Here is an 18669-nt window from a genome sequence, read left to right on the forward strand (position 1 = left end):
GTGGGCTGGGAGCCAAAGTGTTTCCAGATCTCACACCCGAATGCACAGCTATTCAAAATCCTAGTACACAGGGAGCTGGCTGTGGAGGCTTCTGACTGGACCTCCAGCACTCTGGGAACTGAGACAGGAAGAGCTTAAGTTTGAGGCCAGCCCGGGCTGCACAGACCCTGTCTAAACAAGCATACATACTCAGAACACATTGCAGGAGGTCACCTTGACCAATGAGGCATCTGTAGTAACTGTGGAAGAGCCATGCCTTCATTCTGGGGCCAAACTATCCATATAGGTTAACTCCAGGCCCTCTGCATCAAAGCTCAGAAAAAGGTCTCCAAAGAACAAACTGGAGCTGGAGAGATGGCTTAGTGGTTAAGCGCCTGCCTGTGAAGCCTAAGGATCCCAATTCAAGGCTTGATTCCCCAGGACCCACGTTAACCAGATGCACAAGGGGGCGCACGCGTCTGGAGTTCGTTTACAGTGGCTGGAGGCCCTGGCATGCCCATTCTCTCTCTCTCAATCTCTGCCTCTCTCTCTGTAACTCTCAAATAAATAAATAAAAATGAACAAAAAATATTTATATAAAAAAAGAACAAACTTAACCAAGTATAATCCCCACAGGAACAAAGACTAACATATCCCCCCTCCCCCTCCAGGAAGTGCATTTAGTATCTGAAGCCAGGTATGGTGGAACATGCCTTTAATCCTAGTGCTTTAATCCAGGCAGAAGGATAGCTCTGGGCTTGAGGCCAGCCTGGGTCTAGAGTGAGTTCCAGGTCTGCCTGGGCTAGAGTGAGAACCTTTCTCAAAAGAAAAGAAAACAATGCATTTAGTATTTAGCATCTTAGCTACGGGCTTAAAAATAATACCCTATTAAAGAATTTCTTTCTTTCTCTTTAGGTTTCTAACAGTTTTAATGATTACTGAACATTATCAAATGATTTTTTTGTATTTACCAAGATAGCACTGTAGCTTTCTTTTTTTATTTATTTTTTGGTTTTTCGAGGTAGGGCCTTGCTCTAGTCCAGACTGACCTGGAATACACTATGTAGTCTCAGGGTGGCCTCGAACTCACAGTGATCCTTCTATATCTGCCTCCCGAGTGCTGGGATTAAAGGCCTGTGCCAATATTCCTGGCAGTGAGAGAATGGGTGTGCCAAGGCCTCTAGCCCCTGCAAACAAACTCCAGATGCATGCGGCACTTTGTGCATCTGGCTTTATGTGGGTACTGGGGGAATTGAACCCGAGGGATTTGCAGACAGTCCTAATGCTAGCTCTGCTGCCTGAATTTGTACTTGACCTTTGCTTCTGGTCTGGAATCTTTACACTTCTCTCCTGCTTAATCATACTCATGTTTTAAATGTGTTTGCTTGCATGTACTTGTGAGTATTTTCCAGTTAGATGTGTGGTAAGTTTATCTGGCTCTTGGGAATTTGGGGCCATGCATTTGATCCCATCTTCGAACATGATGCCAAATTTAAAAGAAAGAGCATCATTGCCATCTGGTGGAAAGACCTACAATTACATTTACAAAGATCCGTGACCCCCAGCCTTCCCCTTCTTCCCTTTCTGTCAAATCTTTCACCAGGTCTTTGGAGTCTGTTTCTTCACTTCCAGGCTCTTCCTACTACCTAAGTTCACCTTCCAACTTTATCTGCTAAGATCACTGCTTTTAAACTGGTTAAGTTCAATCTTATGAACAGGAAGTTTGGAATGAGTTACACCTTCTGACTGGACACAATAACAATCCAGTAGATGTTGGCTGAAGTTTCAACAGCAGTGAGCGCCGTTTGCTCACGTTGTCTGGGAAGAGGCGCTCCCTCCGGGTTTCTTCAGTAATGAGACGGGGAAATGGCATTCACACATAGAACTGTCTCGTGAGGTCGCCCAACTATTATATTATTGTGAATGGTATGCATTTTTGTGTGTGTGGGGGGGCACGTGAGCATATGAAAGCTAGAGGTCAAGGTCACCTTCATTCATTCTCTGCCTTGTTCTTTCAGACGGGGTTTCTTCTCAGTGAACCTAGAAGTCACCAGTTTGGTCTCCACCTCTCCAGCACTGGGATTACAGGGGTGTACGGCCACGCTCTGCATTTGACATAGGTGCCAGGATCTAAACTGGGTCCTCAGGCTAGCAAGCGCTTTACCCACGAGGCTATCTCCCAAGCCCCTTATCCAGAACTTCTTTTCTTAAATTTTTTATTTTAAGACTTAGGATTTATTAGATTAAGAGAAAGAAACAAGAGGAAGCAGGGAGAGCTCCCTCCATGAGGGAGGCGAGGGGGTTGGCAAAGCCCATGTGGGAATGCCCCCCACCCAGGCTGAGACATGGGGCTTTCTAAAGCAGGGACCTGGAGGTTCAGGAGACATTAACAGCTAAGGAGAGCCTTTTTTTTTTGATCTGAAAAATTTAATGGCAACCCAGAAAACAATGGTCTTAAGTTTACAAACTCTCTACTAAAAGGATACAAAAAGACATTTGGAGAAATAACTGACTCTGGGGCTGAGGTTGAAAAAAAAAAAAAAGCAAAAAGCAAGAATAGGGTTAGGGAAATGGCTTAGGGGTTAAGGCGCTTGCCTGCGAAGAGTAAGGACCCAAGTTCGATTCCCCAGGACCCACGTTAGCCAGGTGCACAAGGGGGCGCATGTGTCTGGAGTTCGTTTGCTGTGGTTACAAGCCCTGACATGCCCATTCTCTATCTGCCTCTTCCTCTCTCAAATAAGTAAAATATTTTTTAAAAAACCAAGAATAAAAAGGTGGTCTCTCTCCCAGAAAATACTGGGGCTTATAGCCTTCCACCTTTATATGAGCTTCTGCACACATATATGATTCTGTCATTTTACATCACATATTCTACATGTTTTCATCACTTTCACATTTATTTATTTTTTTTTAAATTATTTATTTATTTATTTGAGAGCGACAGACACAGAGAGAAAGACAGATAGAGGGGGAGAAAGAGCATGGCGTGCCAGGGCTTCCAGCCTCTGCAAACGAACTCCAGACGCGTGCGCCCCCTTGTGCATCTGGCTAACGTGGGACCTGGGGAACCGAGCCTCGAACCGCGGTCCTTAGGCTTCACAGGCAAGCGCTTAACCGCTAAGCCATCTCTCCAGCCCACTTTCACATTTATTTTGATAAAAGCTGTGTTTGGCTTTTAATTTTTTAAACACTTTTTAAATTATTTTTTCATTTGTTAGAGACAGAGAGAGAGGGAGAGATTGAGAGAGAGAGAGATAATGGGTGGGCCAAGGCCTCCAGCCACTGTAAATGAAGCCCAGACGCATGTGTCACCATGTGCATCTGGCTTACATGGGACCTGGAGAATCGAACCTGGATCCTAAGGCTTCACAGGCATGTGCCTTAACCGCTAGGCCATCTCTCCAGCCTTGGCTTTAATTTTGATACTTTTATTTTGTTATAGCTTGTTTTTATGCCTTCCTTTAAAAATCTAGCTGGGTGTGGTGGTGTATGCCTTTAATCCCAGCACTTGGGAGGAAGAGATAGGAAAATCACCATGAGTTCAAGGCCACCTTGACACTACATCATGAATTCCAGGTCAGCCTGGACTAGAGTGAGACCCTACCTCAAAAAAACAAAACAAAACCAACCAACCAAAAGAACCTACAAATGTACTACCTGAGGACTTTCTCATCTAGTAACTACTTTTACTCAATTTGCAAATCAAATTATTATTATTACTTATATTCTGTTCTGAAAGGGAATAATGCTAACAAAAATCTGTGCAGGAGAACCAAACCTGGCCACTGGGCGCGCTCATGGCAGGAAGCTCGGCAAGGTGGGATTATCAAAGGTGACCTGTGCAATTCCAAGTCCCAGGCTGACGCTAAGAAACGTACTCTGATCAAAGTTAAACTATTTTATGGATTTCTGACACAATTTTTTTTTTTTTTTGGTTTCTTGAGGTAGGGTCTCACTGTAGCCCAGGCTGACCTGGAATTCACTCTGTATTCTCAGGGTGGCCTCGAACTCACGGCGATCCTCCTACCTCTGCCTCCCGAGTGCTGGGATTAAAGGCGTGCGCCAGCACAACCAGCTTGACACAATTTTTAATGGAACTTGGATCTACTGGGTCCTATCATGAGCTCTTTGTGTTATGAATTTGATTAACAATCCCAAAGTGATTAAATCATAGGAAGTTCCTTTTTGGCCCTTACAAGAGTCATTATTTACATTTTGCATTATACTTTAAAACTTGAAATATTCTTTGCAGTAATTTTAGGGCAATTAAAGTACAGTAGCTATCATATTATCTATAGGAGTTTACATATTACATAGTGTTATGTATTTGTAGACAGTATACTTGGAAATAGGGAGTACTCTTTTGGCCTCCAAGTTGGCTGCTGGTTTTAAAAGCAGAATGGACAAACCCATGAAGGTAGTATAAGAAAAGTCCTGAAGCCGGGCGTGGTAGAGCACGCCTTTAATCCCAGCACTCGGGAGGCAGAGGTAGGAGGATCGCCGTGAGTTCGAGGCCACCCTGAGAATACAGAGTGAATTCCAGGTCAGCCTGGGCTACAGTGAGACCCTACCTTGAAAAAACAAAAACAAAAAAAAACAAAAAAAAAAGAAAAGTCCTGGGCTGGAGAGATGGTTTAGTGGTTAAGACCCTTGCCTGTAAAGCCAAAGGATCCCAGTTTGATTCTCCAAGATCCACATAAGACAGATGCACAGGTGGAATATGTGTCTGGAGTTCATTTGCAGTGGCTGGCGGCTTTGGCATGCCCAATCTCTCTCTCTCTTTCTCAAAATAAACAAATGAATAAAAAATATTTTTAAAAAACATCAATTTGAGAACTCAAGTGTCTTCTAGCCCAGAACACAAGATCCTATTTATTTCTTTGGTGGTGGAAAAGTTAAAAAAGTTTATTTCCATCGGGCATGGTGGCACACGCCTTTATTCCCAGCACTCGAGAGGAAGAGATAGGAGGATCACCATGAGTTCGAGGCAACCAGGAGACTACACAGTGAATTTCAGGTCAGTCTGGGCCAGAGTGAGATCCAAACTCGAAAAAAAAAAAAAAAAAAAAGAAAGAAAGAAAGTTTTCTCCAAAAGGGCAGATTCATTTTTATTACATAGGAACAGGGGAAACATTGTGAGGTTAAGATAAGTAAGTACTGTTCTGGTTTTCATGACAATCAGAATTCGAGATGACATGTGCATGTTTTTCTGAAATCCAGTGTGTATATTTGAACAAACGAGTGTTTCTGGTGTTTCTATTCACACATGCATTTTGGCTCAAGGAACAAATTAAAAAGCAAAAGTCAAAACCACAACTTGTCTTCAACTGGGGTCTGAATTAATCACCAAGGGGCTAGTGACCTAGCTCAGAGGTGCGGTGTGAGCCTAACACAAGCCAAGCCCAGGGTTTAACCCCAGTGCCATCAGAACAAACGAAAACCCCGAGGAACAACTCAGCAACAGCAGTTTCCAACCCCTAAGCAGACCATGACATCAGTACCAGATAAGAGGAGGGGAGAATCCTTATTCAGGGCAAAATCTCTCTTCACTTGTAATATCGATAAACCAAGTAGGCAGACAAGCATGATATGAATGATGTTAAATAAAAAGTGCACACAAAACTCAGGAGTATTACTTGCATTACTTCTGTCACTTATTCCAGTTCAGTAAAATGCTCATAAGGAAAATAACCACTTACGGAGAGACTGGTTAGAGCATTGCTATACGCAACGGCTTGAGGGTGAAAGAACAGAACGCTGGTCAACTTCCCGGGTTTAAACTTAATTATTTGTCTTGACATGGGCTATTCTGTAAGATGAACGCCTACGTTGTACCTTGAAAATTCAAGGCAGAAAGTGAAATCAAAGAAAGCCCCTACACGGAAGTCTGTTTGTAGTTTTTGGTATCCAAGACCTTTTTGCCACACATTGCACAGATGCCTGAAAGAAAAGAAAATATATGAGCAATCAAGTTGTACCAACTGTTTCCTTTATTTATGTTAATCCAAAACCTTAAATTGTCACCTAATAGCATCATGAAAAGAAAAAAAAAAAATCAGGAACAAAATTTTGACTATGAAGGTATTTAAATTCTGTTTTGCCTTAGACAAAAAGAATGCTGACTAACAGAATTTATGAAAGACTGTTATCCAAATCAATAGCAAACGAAGTCAATAGGATAACAGAAACATTCAACTAAGAGAAACTTACCTTTTTTGTAGGCGCAGCCCTGGCAGTAATGAGAACCGGGTTGGTGTACAGAACTTTTACAAATTCTGCAAGTGGAGAACTTATTCTTTCCATATGGATCAAATCTACAGAGGTTTATAAAAAAGAAAAAAAATGTGTATCACAATAGAAATATTCTTTTCTTTGAATGCGAGAGAGCAAGATCTAGAGAGCGAGTGAGCTCATACATGTGCAGGAGAGGATTGGCACCCCAAGACCTCTGCCACTGTAATCAAACTCTAGACGCATGTACCACCCTGTGCACATGTGCGACCTTGTGCGTGTGTCATCTTGTGCGTCTGCCTTACGTGGGATCTGGGGAATCAAACATAGGTCCTTAGGCTTTGCAGGCAAGCACCTTAACCGCTAAGCCATCTCTCCAGCCCCAAAACAGAAATATTCTTACCTCTCTCTTTTTTTTCTTCTCAATTCCTTTTTTTATATTAATGTTTTTAATTAAAAATTTTTACTAACATTTTCCATGATTATAAAATATATCCCATGGTAATTCCCTCCCTCCCGACCTCCACACTTTCCCATTTGAAATTCCATTCTCCATCATATTACCTCCCCATTACAATCATTGTAATTACATATATACAATATCAACCTATTAAGTACCCTCCTCCCTTCTTACCTCTCTTAAGAAACATCTAAGATCAATGCATTCTTACCATTCCTTCTAAGAAATTCTACAACTGACAGCTGCTAAAAATGGGGGAAAACTGTAAGTGGTACTCCATACTTTACAAAACAAATTTTTTGTGTGTGTTTTGAGACAGGGTCTCATAGAACCCAGGCTGGCTTCAAACTATGTGGCTGGAAATAATCTTGGACTCCTGATCCTTTTACCTCCATCTCTCAAGTGCCGGGACTAAGGGCCCATGTGCAAGCGTGCCCACTTTAATTTGTGCTGAAGGTACTCAAAAGGCTTCGTCTCAGTACCAAATGACAAATGAGTACGTCTGTATTTTACACTTTAAAATAAGGCATCTGTATTTTTAAATGGCTACATTGATCGATATTTTTAATTGACTGGCCCAATAAGAATGACTATAGAAAAAAATGTCAACTGAGAGCAACTGAAATGCAAAATAACATTAGAAGTATTTTCCCCCAAATTGGTGCTCTGGTTCAAAATGGCTTTCCTAACTATAAACTAAGGTTTTAGGTTTATTTCTACATAGTATCTTAGACCTGGTTCTTCTCTTGTGGTATAGCATAACTGCTCACTTCCTTTATTTTATTTAATTTAAACAATTATTTTTTGCACTTTTTGGGGGTGGGGACAGTAGCCTGACTGGCTGGAATTCATTCTCCTCCCTCCACATTGCTACATGCTGGTATTACAAGCATGTACTACATGGCTGCCTAACAGCTCACTTTTAAGGTTAACTTTCCCAACTTCAAGGGAATCATTATTTCATTCCTATAAGACAAGACAGATGATAATCTTTTCCTTTTTAAAAAATATTTTATTTTTATTTATGAGAGAGAGAATGAGCATGCCACGGTCTCTAGCCACTGCAAACAAACTCCAGACACATGCGCCACCATGTGCACCTGGCTTACATGGGTTCTGAGGAGTAGAACCTAGATTTTAGGCTTCGCAGGCAAATGCCTTAATCAGTAAGCCGTCTCACCAGCCCAATATTCTTCTTTTCAATAAGCCCAATTTGTTTGGATCTGTATGTCTGGAGAGTACGTTTTAAAAAACATTTTTATTTATTTATTTGCAAGTAGAACAGATAGAGAGAGAACAGGCACACCAGGCCCTCTAGCTACTGCAAATGAACTGTAGATAACTGTACCACTTTGTGTATCTGGCTCTATGTGGGTACTGGGGAATCAAACTCAGATAGGTAGGTTTTGCCTTAACCACTGAGCCATTTCTCCAGCACTGGAGAATACTTAAAAAAAATTTTTTTTTTTTTATCACTTTCAGATAACATTTTGGTCTCTGAACTCCTACAATTAATTGGCAGAGCTTGTTTCTTAAAGTAATAAAGTATCTTACAAATAATGAAATTGGAGCATTAATGTCATATACTTTCTAGTCAGATATTTAGTTTATACAAAATGATAGTTAAATTTTAATGATATCAGAGTAAGTTTGGTAGCTTAAAGAAGCTCAAAGTATGTAAAACTGCACAGTCAATATAAATACCAACTTACTCAACAAAAACTGAATGGCTTTAGAAGATATTAATAGGCCGGGCAACAATATATTGAAGATTATGTATACTATGTTGATTTAAAAATTACTTAATAAGCATCTAATAGGTGCTGTGTGCTGTATAAAGTAAAGGCTTAATTATTACTTCTAATACTTGGGATGCTGTCATATAACAGGTATTAATTTAGCAAATACCTCTGAGTGCCCGTTATATGCCAGGCACAGTTCTAAATACCAAAGATGAGCACTATCAACAAATTCCCAGTCCTCACCAGGCTCATGTACAAGGGGACAGAGATACGTAATACACAACAATACAACAAGCAAGTTTCTCAGACAGTATTAAGTGTTACAGAGAAAACTCTTGACAGAAAACCCTGGAACACAAGGGGAGAATGACAAGTTTGGCTTATACGTTCACTGAGAACCTCTCTGAGGAGGCAACATCTCAGCCTGCACTCAAGTAAGAAGAAGTCACTTTGGGGCTGGAGAGATGGCTTAGCAGTTAAGGCATTTGCCTGTGAAGCCTCAGGATCCAGGTTTGATTCTCTAGGTCCCACATAAGCCAGATGCACAAAGTGGCACATGTGTCTGGGGTTCATTGGCAGTGGCTGGAGGCCCTGGTGTGTCCAGTCTCTCTCTCTGCCTCTTTCTGTCTGTCGCTCTCAAAGAAATAAATAAAATAGAATAAAAATAAATTTTTCTAAAAAAAGAAAAAAAAGAAGTCACGTTGTTAGCTTGAAGGGAGGACCCTGGGAGGGACTAGCCCGGTGTCGCCTTCTTTAGGTGGGTGTGACCCTGGCCTATCAACTGTGGACGTTACATCACGAATGAGGAGTGCAGGACAAAGGGAGATCAGGAGTGGTGTCTTCTTGGGACGGGCCTTGTAAGAACATGATGGGGGCGCTTAGAGTCTACGGGAAAACCACTAGGCGGTTTAAGCAAAGGAAGATGGCCTTTCCAAATGACCATTCTGGTTAGTGTCAGACAACTATAGAAAGGAGAGAAAAACAGAGAGAGCTGGAGAATGATCTGAATATACAAGTAACAGTGGTTTGGGAAAGGACAGTAGCAGTGAAATGGACAGGAGCATATGACTCCAAACTGCATTTCGGCAGTAGATCCCAAGAACTTGTTGATGGATCTTGGAGGTAGGAAAAGGGGGAGGGAATCAGTTACTTTTTGGCCTGAGAAACTGAATTAAACAGTGGCACCACTTATGATGAAGAACTGAAGGACAGAGAGGTTGCCTACCAGGTACGTTAAGTAAGCAGTTAAGGGTACGTTTGGACCTCACAGGAGAAGCCAAGGATAAGAGACAGACATCTGGGAGTCATTAATGTATAATCTGAATTTTAGAGCCAATGGTCTCAAGTCATTGCAGGAGAGTTAACACATTTGTAAACAGAAAACACAAGTCTAGGACTGCGTCCGAGGCAATCATTTGAGAAGGGATGGCCAGGCCTGGGAGGAAAATCAGCTGTTCCCCACAAGCCAAGAGAATCTTTTGGGTCACCAAGAAGAGTTATTAAGGCTGGAGAGACGGCTTGGCAGTTAATGCGCTAGCCCATGAAGCTATGGACTCAGGTTTGACTCTTCGGATCCCACGTAAGCCAGATGCTCAAGGTCGCTCCTGCGCACAAGGTGGTGCCCACGTCTGGAGTTCAATTACAGTGGCTGGAGGCCTTGGCGCACCTTAGGTTTGGCAGGCAAGCGCCTTGAGAGCTAAGCCACCCTTCTAGGCCACGGCACTCACACTTTTACTGCAAGTGCTATAGCACTGAGCCACTTCCCCGGGCCCAACTCTTTGCACTGCAATGGAATCACAGTGAATTCACCCTAGTGGGCTTACTACTGAAGAAGTGGAACCTTGTCACTGCCCTCTGCGGATGTTCTACCCACCTTGCTTTCTTTGAAGTCAAAGCTTTGTTTTCATTAAGCTTTCTTCCGCCACTTTCTGTATTAAAAAAATAAACAAACACAGTCTTTATTTCTACACATTTAACATATAACATCTAATACGTAATAATTAGTTAAAACTTCATTCTTGCCAGGCGTGGTGGTGCACACTTTTAATCCCAGCACTTGGGTGGCAGGGGTAGGAGGATTACCGTGAGTTCGAGGTCACCCTGAGACTACATAGTGAATTCCAGGTCAGCCTGGGCCAGAGAGTGACCCTATCTTGAAAAACAACAACAAAAAACTTCATTCTGTGACTCCCTATCAATATAATATATTGTATATAAAATTAAAAAATTTTCATGCCGTAGCCCTGGTAGACAGTATTTAAAAATATTAATGAAGTAATAAATACCTGTATATAATGCAATCATTTTATTTCTTAGACTCAAAGTAGTCCTTTGGGAATTTTCTCTATCTATAAAATATTCTTCCATTTTGGTGTCATAGACCTTGAATATAGTGAAACTACTGGTTTTCTTGCCTTCTTGAAGTTTGTTTAAGAACATAAAACTCAGGTGAAAAGAAGGGAAATTAAACTACGGCTATTTAATTTAGTCTAATCATTTAGTTACGGCTATAACATGAAATCATTTAATAATTATGCTACCTCCTGACTATTAGGAATCTGTACACATAACTCAGAGAATTACAAAGGTATTACATCACTGAGGGATGCAACATTCCCTACTGCTTAGTAGATGAGATACACTGAATATATACAATTTCATCTTATAAATAGTATAGAAGCTAAAACACTATACAAGTATTAGATTAAATTTATAGTTTTTAAATATTGCATTTTTATTCGAGAGAGCGAGAGAGAGAAAGCAGCAGAGAGAGAATGGATGCACCAGGGTCTCCAGCTGCTGCAAAGGAACTCCAGATGCATGTATCACTTTGTATACCTGGCTTACATGGGTCCTGGGGAATCAAAGCTGGATCCTTTGGCTTTTCAGGCACCTCATCTGCTAAGCCATCTCTCCAGCCCAAATTTCTCTTTTAAAATTTTTATTTATTTACTTATTTATTTATTTGTGTGTGTGTGTGTGTGTATGTGTGTGTCTAGGTATGCCTGGGTTTTTTGCCACTGCAAACAAATGCCAGTTCAGACATATGTGGGTGGCTGGCATAACTGAACCTAGGCCGGCAGGCTTTGCAAGCAAGCACCTTTGCCGGCCGAGCTCTCTCCGTCACCCCGCGGTGTTTTACTGTGAGCGCAGACAGTACCTGTGGTATTCCTTGCCCCATCTTTCCATGTATCTGGAGTGATAACCGTGCCGAGTTTCTTTTCACCTGTTACAACGAAACAGTAAAAAGTGGAACTCAGTATGTAATAAACACACTATATGAAAATGCAACGATGGAACCCATTAGTTTGTATTCTAACTTAAAGATTAATAAAAATATATTTTTAAAATTTTTTGTTTATATTTATCTATTTATTTGAGAGCAACAGACAGAGAGAAAGAGGCAGATATATAGAGAGAATGGGTGCGCCAGGGCCTCCAGCCACTGTAAATGAACTCCAGATGCGTGCGCCCCCTTCTGCTTTTGGCTAATGTGAGTCCTGGGAAATTGAGCCTCGAACCGGGGTCCTTAGGCTTCACAGGCAAGTGCTTAACCGCTAAGCCACCTCTCCAGCCTGGTAAAAATATTTTAAAAACAATAAATACGCTACATCCTACTTGAGGTTCACAACGGTATCAACAGTTGTATTACGGTAGGAGCAGGCAGGTGCTGAGGTGTAAAGTAAACTACGATTTACAGTATTAATTGTGGGCAACGAAGCAAACACCCAGTAAAATTTGTAGGACTGTAAGATAAAATATAATGGGCTTTCATTGTTTGTACTTTAACCAAATCTGAAAAAAAAAATCTACTCATTTCATTAACATTTACTACACTTTTAGGATGTACAAACCCTATACATGGTGCTGAGAAAAATAAAACCATAAATGACACAAGTTCTGGATTTCAGGGGTTCACACCTAAGCACTGGTTTTTCTTTCTTTTTTTAAAAAATTTATTTATTGATTTATTACAGAAAGGGAGGGAAGGAGGGGGAGAGAAAGAAAAAAAATGGCCATGCCAGGGTCTCTAACTACTGCAAACAAACTCCAAACATGTACATCTGCCTTACATGGGTTCTGGGGAATTGAACCTAGGTCCTTAGGCTTCACAGGCAAGTGCCTTAACTGCTAAGCCATCTCTGCAGCCCAACCAGTAGTTTTTCTAACAGCAGCCCATAACTTGTGTTCCCCAGGCAGGCAGGCAGGCAGGCAGGCAGACAGACACACACATACACACACACACACACACACACACACACACACACACACACACACACGGTAGAGCTGTACACAAACCTTTTGTGTGTTTCTAATTTTTTCCTAATTGAGTCAATAGCTTTCATCCAGAATTCTCAAAGAGGTACGAGGTCAGAGACTTCTAAAAGAGTTATTCTTCTCAACCAAAATATAACAGAGAAAAATCAAAAATAGAGTAATTGTGAGCTGAAGAAAAGATTAAATACGGGACCAAGTCAAGGCATACCAACAAGACTACATAGACAAACTACAAGGAACAAAGACATCCTGAGAAAAGGCACGGAAACATCAGGGCACACGTGGGCAAACCAAGCAGCCTAACTGGTTCAAGTGTAAAAGGAGTAAGGGGTCGTGAAGGTCAGGCTGGACAGCTCAGCAAGGGTCTCATCATACTATTGCGGAGGGTCCTGGATAGCAGGTTTCCAAATACACAGGGCTATTTCTTCCTGCTTAAGTAGGAAAAACATCAGGCTGGAGATGTGAATTAGACATTCCTCCATACGGATATGCTACTTGAACTCAAACGCTTCCAAAAAAAAGCTGAGAAATACAGCAATGCCAAAAGAAAAGCCCTCGAGGGCTTGAGAAATGGCTTAGTGGTTAAGGCACTTGTCTGTGAAGCCAAAGGACCCAGGTTCGATTCCCCAGGACTCATGTAAAGCCAGATGCACTAGGTGGCACATGCGTCTGTAGTTCATTTTCAGTGGATGGAGGCCTTGATGTGCCCATTCTTTCTCTCTCTCAAATAAGTAAATATATAAATTAAAATTAAGAAAAAAAAAGCCCTCGAGCTTAGTAACTGGGACATGCCTGGAGAACATTTGAAAGTTCTTTCAGTAGTATGTAGAGCCAGTGTGTATTAATAAAGTGCTAAGACGTAACTATAAAAATACAGAGACAACAAACACAACTAAGTCGTGCCATTTGTGACAGACAGACAGAACTGAGAGCATAGCACTATGTAAGAGCACAGTTTCAGCTTACTTATAAGGTAAGTGGAATGAATGACAGATTAAAAATAATAAAGGATTAGATTTTTTAAATAAATTTTTAATTTTATTCATTTTATTTATTTGAGAAAGACAGAGAAAGAAAGAATGAATGGGCGTACTAGGGCATCCAGCTGCTGTAAATGAACTCCAGACACATATGCCACCTTATGTATCTGGCTTATGTGGATCCTGGGGAATTGAACCTGAATCCTTTGGCTTTGCAGGCAAACGCGTTAACCGCTAAGCCATCTCTCTGGCCCAAGGGTTAGATTTTCAGAACAGAGAAGTAGAAAGTTGTAAGAGAAAGAAATGGCTTTTATGGCACACATGTCAAAAGTATGTGTATTTTATATTAAGGCCACACTGGACAGAAGATTCTCAAAGTTTTCATGTGCTGTAGGATATTAATGCTGACAATTTCCCAGTATCCTCAACTTCTTTGGGAACAAAATACTTAAGTTGTAAAGAGAACTACAAACAAGTGAAACTAGGTGAATTTTTGTCATAGAATGTTAAAATGTACAGAACTGAAAAGAGCTACAAAGACCACCCAAGTTGCACATATAAGAACTATACAGTGTAAAAGGGCAGGTACGTGATTTAAGGACATTTAAGCCACATTTGCTCAGACACCCTCTATAATGCCTCAACAAGGAAGATGGGCCTGTTGGCTCAGGCTTGTAATTCCAGCTACTTGGGAGGCTGAGGCAGGAGGATCACAAGTTCATGGCCTCTTTCTGGTCTCAAAATGAAAAAGTAGAAAAATGGATGAGGATATAACTTCGTGGTATAGCACTTGTCTAGCATGTTTGAAGAAAGACCAAGGCCATTCTCCAGTGCTGGGGAAAAAAAATGTAGTTTTTGAAACGAAAAAGTTTTTTTTTTTTTTCCCCAAAAGTAGGGTCTCACTGGTCCGGGCTGACCTGGAATTCACTATGGAGTCTCATGCTGGCCTCCAACTCACAGCAATCCTCCTATCTCTGCCTCTTGAGTGCTGGGATTATAGGTGTGTGTCACGCTTGAAAATGTTTTAAAATTGATTGTGGTGATTTATTATGTAAATATACTAAACCCCACTGGGTTACATACTTTAATTAGATGGATTGTATTGCATATAAATTACACCTTTCTCTGTTTATCTTCTGTTTTTCTTAAATTTTTTATTTTTATTTGAGAGTGACAGAAAGTGGGGGGAGGGACGAACAGGCAGAGCGTGAAAGACAGAATGGGCGCGCCAGGGCCTCCAGCCACCGCAAACGAACTCCAGACGCGTGCGCCCCCTTGTGCATCTGGCTAATGTGGGTCCTGGGGAATCGAGCCTCGAACCGGGGTCCTTGGGCTTCCCAGGCAAGCGCTTAACCACTAAGCCATCTCTCCAGCCCTGGTGGGCTTTTTTTTTGCTTTTTGTTTTTTGAGGTAAGGTCTCACTCTAGCCCAGGCTGATCTGGAGCTCACTTTGTATTCTCAGGGTAGCCTTGAACTCACGGTGATCCTTCTACCTCTGCCTTCTGAGTGCTGGGGTTAAAGGTGTATGCCACCATGACGCCTGAGGGCCTTTTTTTTTTTTCCCCTTAGAGTGTTTTTTTTTTTTTTAAATTTTAATTTAGAGAGTGTGAAAGAGAATGACAGAGAGAGAGAGAGAGAGAGAGAGAGAGAATTGGCATGCCAGAGCTTCAGCCACTGCACTCAAACTCCAGATGCTGTGCCACCTAGTGGCATGTGCATCCTTGTGCTTGCCTCACCTTTGTGAGTCTGGCTTACATTGGATCTGGAGAGTTGAACATAGTTAGGCTTTGCAGGCAAGCACCCCAACTGCTAAGCAATCTCTCCCACCTGCCTTTCTTTCTTTTTTTTTTTTTTTAATAAAGCTTAATGTAGGTTAAAACATATGGTATGGAATCTATAAAAAGGGAGGTATTAGTGCCACTTTGCCCCACACAGAATTGGCAGAGTTTAATTTTGAATGCTACATATTGGAGAGAGAGTGAGTGGAATAATTACCTTTAAAATATCACCACTACACTCGAATAGTAGGCATTGTACCTTCATTATTTCACTTTATCCTCACAAAACATGTCAACTATTATAATTTCTCAATGGGAAAATAGGGAATAAGAAATATTAAGTAGTTCATCCACAGACATCTTTTTCCTTTTCTTCTCTCTTCTAGGGTAGTATCTTGTTCTAGCCCAGGCTGACCTGGAATTCACTATGAAGTCTCAGGCTGGACTCCAGCTTGTATCCTCCGGCCTCTCAAAGGCACTCCCTGCCCCCAACACACAGCCCATAGACATTCTTTTATCTAATAAAAGGATTCATGATGTCTGTGAACAAAGTTTTATCTACTGAGGGAATATAAACAAAATGGGGTCTTGCACATTAGACAGAAAAGTTGAAATCCTGTCACGGAAGAGCCAAATAAACGTCTAGTCTCAGGAAAAGCTGCTTTAGCCAGGTGGGGGCACAACACCTTTAATCCAAGCACTGGGGAGGCTCAAGTAGGATGATTGACAAGAGTGGGAGGCCAGCCTGGGCTACAGAATGAGTTTCAGGTCATCCTGGGCTAGTGTGGGAACATGCTTCGAAAAAAAAAAGAAACAAAAAGAAAAGAAAAACTGTTTTTAAATACAGTCAGCATGAGAAGCTAAAAATCAAGTATTTCCTTCCAAATTTCAAGGGTTTCATGAGAATTCCTGGGTGCTAATTAATTAATCAAGGAAAAGCCTTTTCTACAAAGGCAGGGTTTCCAATATAGATTTCTTGGATGACCCAATGCTGTGGACATTCATGAGAAGTCTACAACAACATTGGATGCAGTTCAGGATTACCAGTTAAAACACTGCATACTCAACGAAAATTTTAATTTCAGATGTAATAACTTCTCAAAAGTAAAATACGTACTAAATATTGCGCTAGAAAACACTTACTGTTATAAGGAAGAAAGTTAAGCCAAAAACTCACACACAACCATTCACTGATCATCTTAAGCCAAAGATCCAACTGCTGCATCTGGCAACTCTAGCTTGCTGGCGAATGATCTCCAAGGCTCACCTGAAGCCTAAGGAAGGCAGTCAAGGCGGTTGTCACAGACCAGACCCAGGAACAGTCAACAGCAGTGGACAGAAGCAGACAAGAGGCGCAGAACCGAGAAAATTGTGAACACAAACATACAGGACCAGATGGTCACGGGGCAAAAAGAGGAATAATTAATAATAATAATAATAATAATAATAATAAAGCTTGCAATCACAGATCTGTGTGGAGCAAGGAAAGCCAAGAAAGGGACAAGATCTCAAGAGATTCTAGCAAAGGCCGCCTCTTTCCATAGACCCGGCCCCTCAACTCACATAAATTTTTATTTATTTGAGAGAAAGAGGAGAGAGAGAACAAATACTGGCACGCCAGGGCCTCCAGCCACTGCAAACCAACTCCAGACGCACGCACCACCTTGTGCAGCTGGCTCTCTACGTGGGTGCCGGGGCATCGAACCTGGGTCCTTTGGCGCTAAGCCATCTTCTCCAGCCCTACTCACATTTCTCACACACCATCCTTCCGCCAACGGTCCGCTCAGCCAAGCCGGCGGCGGAAACAACAGCGGCAGCAGCTACAAAAAAAAAAAGTCAACACTGAGAACGCTTCCTCTTCCGGCTTCTACGTCAGCGCACTTCCGGTTTCTCAGCTCTGAGAAAGGCGCCTGAGGAGCGCACGCCAGCGATAGGCGGGGCTGCGCGTTGGCCCCGCCCCCTGCACTTCCACGATTGGCTGTCCGTCCGCGAGTTCCCGGTTCTGCGCGTGCGCGAGGGCTTTAGGCTTTTTTTTTTTTCGTCCCCGCCCACCCCCTCCTTCCAGTCGCACCTGATGGTGACAGGCGGTAGTCCCCGCTTCCCTTTGGCGGGCGGGAGAGTTAGGTAAGCTGGGCTTGAGTGTGTGGATGGGGGATGCTTCCTCGCCTTCTCCCCACTTCCTCCTCCTCCTCTTCTCCGACCCCTGGCGCGGAGGTCTTCCGGCGCCGCAGCGCATCCTTCCGGTTGGAGCGCGTGGGGCCCCCCCAGCCTGCAGCCGCGCCGCCCGCCAGCCCTCCGACGCTGGGTACCCAAGCCCACACCCGGGCTGCTGCCATACTGCCCTGCCTGTCGGCCCGGAGAGGGCTCCAGGCCCCGTGACAGGTGTCTGGAGAAGGGCGAAGGCTTCATTCTACCCAGCCAGCCCTGGAGTTTGGGGGCTGATCTCTCTTATGCACGTGGGCTGGAAAGGGGAGGGCAGTGTTCCTCTGTTGAGAAACTGGAGTTCTGATCCACACACACACACACACACACACACACACACACACACACACACCCCTTCCATTCTGCCCGACCCCTCTGTCAGTGGATGGATGAATGGTAGACTATGACACTTTCTTTGTCCCTTCTTGCCATCCAGCCTTTCTTTTCTCGACCCCTGGGGCGTAACTTCCTATTGAAGAGGCTGGGCTCTTATTATTATTATTATTATTATTATTATTATTATTATTATTTAGGTAGGGTCTGACTCTAGCTCAGGCTGGCCTTGAACTCACGGCGACCAATCGTCTTACCTCTGCCTCCGCAAGTGCTGGGATGAAAGGTGTGCACCACCACGCCCGGCTGCGCCAGGCTTGGAAATGGCTTTAGCACACATAGCCTAGCATGTGCTTTCTAACTGGTATTTCCTGTTTTCTGTATCGGTTAAAATATTTGCTTTGAAAACGACTGTGTGAATTAAACTCGACCATACACAGAACCACCCTCGTTTGCTCTTCATTTCGGGGTCCCTCTTGTACTGTTTTGGGGAGGAGGGATATGCATCATGTCACTTTGATTAGTACTTTAATAAAGTTCTTACCATTAGGCAATACAGTATACGAACTATGTGCTTAGAGAGTATAACGCTCGCCCCTTCCACAGACACACTGCTTTTGATTGGAATTTTACATCTGTAACAGACAGTGTCGTTTTAGTATTTACCAAGCATTGGGAACTGTTGC

At 42.5% G+C, this 18669-nt stretch overlaps 2 protein-coding genes across 3 annotated transcripts in view; one reads left to right on the forward strand and one right to left on the reverse strand.

Moving 5' to 3' along the window:
- Window positions 1-5061: 5061 nt before the first annotated feature.
- On the reverse strand, window positions 5062-17636 carry Cript (CXXC repeat containing interactor of PDZ3 domain). Of its 2 annotated transcripts, XM_045137234.1 has the most exons (6): window positions 17520-17636; window positions 17197-17268; window positions 11573-11638; window positions 10286-10340; window positions 6190-6293; window positions 5062-5919 (listed from the first exon to the last, which is right to left on the reverse strand). In XM_045137234.1, exons 2-6 carry the CDS (start codon window positions 17210-17212, stop codon window positions 5855-5857), a joined length of 306 nt encoding a protein of 101 aa, XP_044993169.1. In that variant the 5' UTR covers window positions 17213-17268; window positions 17520-17636; the 3' UTR covers window positions 5062-5854. The 2 variants fall into 2 exon arrangements, with proteins under 2 accessions (XP_044993169.1, XP_044993170.1); XM_045137235.1 differs by lacking the exon at window positions 17520-17636 and having other exon boundaries at window positions 17197-17324.
- The window catches only part of Pigf (phosphatidylinositol glycan anchor biosynthesis class F), a 32826-nt gene continuing 31620 nt past the window's right edge, over window positions 17464-18669 (forward strand). The window contains exon 1 of the mRNA XM_045137233.1: window positions 17464-17572. The gene's annotated coding sequence lies outside the window, so the exon portion shown is untranslated. The remainder of the gene's footprint in view (window positions 17573-18669) is intronic.

This window comes from Jaculus jaculus, chromosome 18 (assembly GCF_020740685.1).
Source record: "Jaculus jaculus isolate mJacJac1 chromosome 18, mJacJac1.mat.Y.cur, whole genome shotgun sequence".
NCBI lineage: Eukaryota > Metazoa > Chordata > Mammalia > Rodentia > Dipodidae > Jaculus > Jaculus jaculus.

What these genes read in the sequence shown, in the direction of transcription:
- Cript (XM_045137234.1), bottom strand. An exon ending in TGGGGCAAGGAATACCACAG is followed by an intron (nt 10,341 to 11,572) that starts GTACTGTCTGCG and finishes TTTTTAATACAG; the next exon opens with AAAGTGGCGGAAGAAAGCTT. An exon ending in GGGCTGCGCCTACAAAAAAG is followed by an intron (nt 5,920 to 6,189) that starts GTAAGTTTCTCT and finishes CTTTTCTTTCAG; the next exon opens with GCATCTGTGCAATGTGTGGC.